This window comes from Kryptolebias marmoratus, linkage group LG2, assembly GCF_001649575.2.
Source record: "Kryptolebias marmoratus isolate JLee-2015 linkage group LG2, ASM164957v2, whole genome shotgun sequence".
In the NCBI taxonomy this organism is placed as follows: domain Eukaryota; kingdom Metazoa; phylum Chordata; class Actinopteri; order Cyprinodontiformes; family Rivulidae; genus Kryptolebias; species Kryptolebias marmoratus.
Genome location: NC_051431.1, coordinates 34662176 through 34668272, shown reverse-complemented (window position 1 = coordinate 34668272; position 6097 = coordinate 34662176). Strand labels below are relative to the sequence as shown.

General features: G+C 40.3%; 1 protein-coding gene across 2 annotated transcripts in view; it reads left to right on the top strand.

The window, feature by feature from the left end:
• Positions 1 to 649: 649 nt before the first annotated feature.
• The window catches only part of josd1 (Josephin domain containing 1), a 25080-nt gene continuing 19632 nt past the window's right edge, over positions 650 to 6097 (top strand). For both annotated transcript variants that reach the window (XM_037981207.1, XM_037981205.1), the window contains exons 1-2: positions 650 to 800; positions 1224 to 2039. In XM_037981207.1, the coding sequence (XP_037837135.1) occupies positions 1687 to 2039 (353 nt within the window). In that variant the 5' untranslated portion in view covers positions 650 to 800; positions 1224 to 1686. The remainder of the gene's footprint in view (positions 801 to 1223; positions 2040 to 6097) is intronic.

The window sequence follows — 6097 nt, the reverse complement described above, 5'->3', positions numbered from 1 at the left end:
TATTTAGACAATTAGTTATCATTGTATCTTGTACCTGTCTGTAATTTTGTTCTGTAACTTTGTCTGTAATTTTGTTCTTGTGTTGTAAAGCACTTTGAGTTGCCTCGTGCTGAAAAGTGCTATATAAATAAATGTACCTACCTACCTACCTACAAGTGATTATCTTTTGAAGTCAGTCCAATTTAAGATGGCCATCACAGGCAACTGAACTTAGAAAACACAAAAAAGGCTACAATCTTCTAAATTTTACAGGTTATTGTGCTACAATTTGGTGTGGTAGTAGCTCACAGTCATTAACAGCACGTACACCGAGCATGACATTTTTGTGATATTGCCTGAGGTCAACAGTGTTTTCAAGGTTTGACTAAAAAGGCTACAATTCCATCATTTCTCAACATAAGATGACCTTATTCTAAAACTCTGACATTAAAAATGGCGGGTGATATGCATTTCTTCAACAATACCTAGACCTTTAATATTAGCTCACAAAAGCCTGGAATTTTAACAGGAGTGTGTATACTTTTTGTATCGACCGCATGAAGCTTGTTTGATTATATGTCACAACGGCCTGCCGTACAGCTGGTCCTCGGTTTTCTGACGCAGGCGGAGAAAGTCTGGAGCCAGGAAAACATTACTGCGCATGCCCAATTCTTCGGGGAAGGGGAAACGAGACAGCGAGAGTAACAACAGGGAAAAAAAAGTGGTGAAGACAAAGGACTGGACAGCCCTTAGGGACAGGGAAATTAGCAGACTCGGTTTTTAACACTCTGTGTGTGACAGCACTGCTTGGAAACAGGCGGGTAAGTGGTGGCTGTGGGGAAAAATCAAGTTAGATGGCGTAAAGGAGGCGGTGTGTTTGTGTTTGCTGTCACGTAGAGCTGCAACTAACGACAAATAACACCTAACGTACATCGATTATTTCAGCTGAACAGAGTAAAACAGCGTTAATACTTCCTTAATGTGAAATATTTAACTCTGTAATGTGTGTGTGTTGTGTTTGGCTGTTGTCATGTTTAGCTAGCGTTGCCTCCTCCAGTACTAGCTGTTGTAAATGTTTACTTTCTGCTCTTTTTGGGCTCTGCTAAAGAGAAGAACTCATTGTAGCACCTTTCTTCAAAACCTCGTCTAAGATGCTGTTTAAGAGTTTACACTTATGAGAAGTTATGATAGGAAATTGTGACCATTTTCTCAATTTTGTTTGACTTCATTTTTATCCACTGCAGATCATGAAGAAATTACAGAGGCTGCTAATCTGATGTCCCCTTCTGCTCAGAATGAAAGTTTTATAAGAGGAACGCTTTACGCTCAGCGGTCCGGTTATGGAAAGAACTGCAGAACTTCAGGCTCAGTGACTGTGTGGACAGAACTGTCAACTCACTCAAACACACACACACACACAGAAGATGGAGGAAGTGGAAACACACAAGAGAGCGAGGACAGTTTGATTGATGACATTGCTGTGGAGTAATCTTTTATTTGGGAGCACCTGTGATTTTTTTTTTCTGCACTTTTTTCCTGGTATTTTCTGCACTTTTTTTTAGAGAAAGCCAACGTTGCTCATTGACTTTGCAGGAGCGTACACAGCAACTCAGCAGAGGTTGCCATGGGAACGGTTGTCCTGCCATCAATGTAGCATCTTAAAGGTGGTAGTAGTGGAGCTGGAGGAGGAGGACGTGGTGCTGTGGGATGGGGAGTACTCTGTATTCTGCAGGTGAGTGGAAGGAGAAGGGGCGAGGCAGCCTGCAAGAGCTGGGCTGCATGCCCTGGAAAGTCAGCAAGCAAAAAGGAGGCGGAGGGGAAGTGGGTGCAGAGGAGAAGAGGTGTAGAGATCCCAGGGACCTTCAGCAGCAGCAGCAGCAGGATCTCTACTTTTCCTCTTCCTCCCTTACCCCCCCAGCACCTCTCCAGACATCTCTGACACCTCCAGTCATTTATCACGAGAAGCAACGGAGGGAGCTGTGTGCACTGCATGCGCTAAATAACGTCTTCCAGGACGGTACAGCATTCAGCCGGGACACCCTGCAGGAGATATACCAAAGGTGAGGCAGCTGTTTGCAGCTGGACATTAAATGTTTTAGACAAGTGATTCCCAAACTTTTCAGGTTCTGACCCATAAAATAACAGCAGCAAGGATTTGTGACCCCAACTGTTGCCCAACTATTGGTTTAAGCGAACAAATTACAAATACTGCTAATAAGCCCAAAAAACAAACGTGTAATGATGACACAAGTAGTCTAAACAACTGTTAAATTATTATTTTTTTATCCATTTAGAACTGCTATTTATACAACTCAAACTCCTAAAAAGTGTAGACATTATCTAAAATCTAAACAAAAACAGAATGCAATGACACAAACCCATGTTGTATTCACAATTGAACATGGTAAACATATCAAATATTTAAACTAAGAAATTGCACCATTTAAAAAATAAAGCCTTGCTGAGAGAATGGATCCAGTATCTGGTTCAGCATTGTCTTGCTGAAATATGCATGGTCAAAAACAGAATCAACATACATCTCTCCAGCTTTTTATACCTAACTCAGCTCATACAGAGAAAGTATTATCCAATAAGGATGAAGGGGAAATATGATTCCCTATGAGCGGCACTCCAACAGAGAGTGTTTGCAGCTAAAATGAACCCAGTTTGAAGAGTGGAGTATATTAAGGCTTCTATAACCAACCATGATGGAAGGATTTAATTCTCCTCCAACTGAACCCAATAATTCAGATTTCTTATATCAGTTGCCCAGTAGTACAAGAAGTTACGTAGTGGCTTTCCACCCAGAGCTTTGACCTTGCTGGTGCAGCCTGAGGGAGCATGCCTGTTTTGAAATACTCAATAAACATCTCTAATAGAAACGAGGTGAGCTGATTCTAAAAGATTTTATAAAAGTTGGATGGGAAGCTATCTGGACCTGAGCTTTTGCTACTTTGTAAAGATTTGACTGTAGCCTCAAGCCTCAAACATGAGAGCAATCAGATGAGTACAGCCGCCTATAAAATTCCACAAAAGTTTTATTAATTTCCAATACGTCTGATATTACTCCCCCCACCAGTTTCAACTCAATTTATTTGCTGGGTTGCAGATATTTTTTGCAGTTGATTCAGCAATTTACTTGTTTATAAAATTTGGATCTCAAATTGAGTTTTAAAGTTCAGTGGTGTGATGTGATAAGATCATATTTGGTTTGTTCTTTATATGTATCTGGCTGTTTTGTAGTAGTGTAGAAAGAATCTAAAAATGCAGTGTGCTTAGATAACCTGATTAGTTTATCTCTTCTAGATTTTCTCTAATGGACCCTACAAGAAATGATCTCCCTTCTTATAAAAACTTTCATTGCTTCCCACAACATGGAGACTGTGATCTCTGGAGTCTTATTACCCTGAAAGAAAGAAATCCTTTTGATTGGAGACAAAATGGACAAAGTCGTTATCTAGGAGTATTAGAAATTTCTAGAAATGAATGTTCCTGAAAACTGAAGAATGGTTCAAAACTGCAATAAAGTCACTATTATAGTGTAAAATTGATGAAAGCAGCCTGCCATCAACCAAGAAATATCAATGTGGGTGTAGATATGTTGAAAAAAAGAAAAGAATATTGCTTCATGTGAAATTTAAAAATGCCAAGAAGCCACAACATAAAGGGTCATTTCATATGAACTCAACCAAAGAGTCCCCAGGTGACTCACTCAGATTTGGATGAAGTTACATCTATATGTATAATCAACATTTGCAAAATTGTAGACTCCAGCTCTTCAGGTTTTCCCACATATGGCCCTCCAAATATTGGGAGTTGTGCCCTATTTTTGACTGCAAATTGTGAATGTTGTTTTAATGAAGTTTCGAAAGGTAATATCTTTTGAATAAATGACATGTTTGGCCTGAAATTGTTATCCTGGGTAATTTTGGTTCAAATTTTCAGAACCTGGCATCAAGACAATTGTATCTTTTCTCATTCCCAAGTTATTAACCCCTTAAATTCCAATGTTTTTAAAGGGAAAAATACAAATTTCTCATTTCAAGGTTCTCCAATGATACCAGGATCTCACAGGGAGACCATTTAATGCTAGATTCTTGTTTTATTTTAGGAAAGATGTGTCTTGGAGGAAGGTTATTTCTCTGCAAGGATTACACTGGAGTTAGGCGACCATGGAAAGGACTATAGATGAAAAAAAAGAACTTTTTCTGCTAGTTTTGCCCCAGTCAGTTTAGCACCTGGGCAACTACACATGGTAAAGGTCAACATAAAATTTTACATATCTTAGCTTTATTTCATCCAAATTCTGACTTTTTTCTCAATTCCTTCATTGTTTTATGACAATTTCAAATATAGGCATTTTGGGCCAACAATGGGATCTCTGTTTTGCTATCATAAGTCAAAGGTCCCATATATACATCATTTCCTGAGTCTGCTATTGCTGAGAAACAGAATTGCGTTATATTTCATACATGTTGCATCAACTTCCACTGTGATTGCTTATCTGTCACTGGTATTCCTTTATTCTTCAAACATCCTTGCTTTGAGGATGCTGATGGACGCAGAAGTTAGATGGAGGAATGACTCACTGTGGTGACCCCTGAAAAGGGAACAGCTAAAAGAAAAAGTAGGAGGTTGAGTTTATACAGAATGACCCTAAACTCTTTAAAACGGCTTCAATCACTTTGACGGACTGTGATTGGAGAACAGAAGTGGAGGACAGGTGGCACAAGAAAGGGTTTACCACCCCCCCCCCAAAAAAATAAAATAAAATAAAATAAATAAAAATAAAGTCCCCTCCAATAATTAAATTATAGTAAAACCTGGCAGCATTAAGAAAACCCATCTAAAAGAGTCATCATCATAATTAGGAACGTGTATTCACAAGAGCCACTTTTTTGCCATAAATGTACCACTGGTCAATTATGCCCCTTTTCCATTAGCTCTACTTGAGCAGCCCCACTCCGCTCGGCTCTGTAAACAATGCATCGCGTTTCCACCGGCCAGTCTGCTCGGTAGCAGAGGAACGCCTCCTTGTGTTGGTGGGAGGGACAAGAGGCAAAGTCCAAAGCGAAAGCCACAAAGTCCAAAGCCACACCGTGTGGAGACAACAGAGGAGCTATGAGAGACAACGTTGGCCCTGTGTTGTTGCTGTTGTTGCAGCTTCTGGGGATTTTACTGAGACATCAGAGAGGTGCATCCAGAACACCTTCAACAGTGTTCTCAACTGTCTCCACACCCATACACAATTTGTATGTGAAAAGTCTGCAAGTTGTGACTTGATGGCCTGTCCTATTTGCATGTTTACCATCCAATGACACTGCAGGAATGAACAATAAAATGTTGTGACTGTGTAAATGTGGTCGTTGAAGGAACAATACGTCTGCAGATTAGCTACGATTGACCATACAGGGTTGAAGCTTAGAACAACAGCATTTCTGCACTCATAATGAGGGAAAGTAAACCAATGAGTTGATACAACTGAAAATGACAACAATTTTGGCTTGAGTACTAATCTCATCTTCCCAACAACATATTAAAGTGTCATGTGTGGAATGTGTGGCAGAAAAGACAGCTTGACAGATTTCGAGCACAACATTTATTCTTCATGTGCAGGTCATACATTTCTTCATATGGAATGTGCAGGAAAATGCCGCATTCATTGAGGTTGCTCCCGGAAAACACTGACCATGTCCCCCATCACGCCAAGCAAGGCAGCGAAGAATTGAGAGTTCTGTCTCAGCTCTTCTCTGCGGAGGTTGACCATCTCACAAGTACTGGCTGCTTCCTCTGTTCTTGTTGCTGCTTCCTCCTGGAGGACTTCCATCCAGGCGATGTGGTGCCGCTCACGCTGCTATCAATTCTCCCTGTCCTCATTTGCGTCCGGCACGTTTTCGTTGCTTATTTTTTTTTATAGATATGTTTATTAATTTTGTTTAACAGAAACAACAACATAACACATAACAAAACAAGAGCTCAACAGTCCAGTCCATAAGAGACAGAAAAGAAAAGAAAAGACAGGGGGGGTGAGGGGGCACACATGTTTCCGACATTGTATCGATCACATCTAAGCATTTGTAAAAGCTCGAGACAAGATGGTGGATACGTGTCCTTCAGC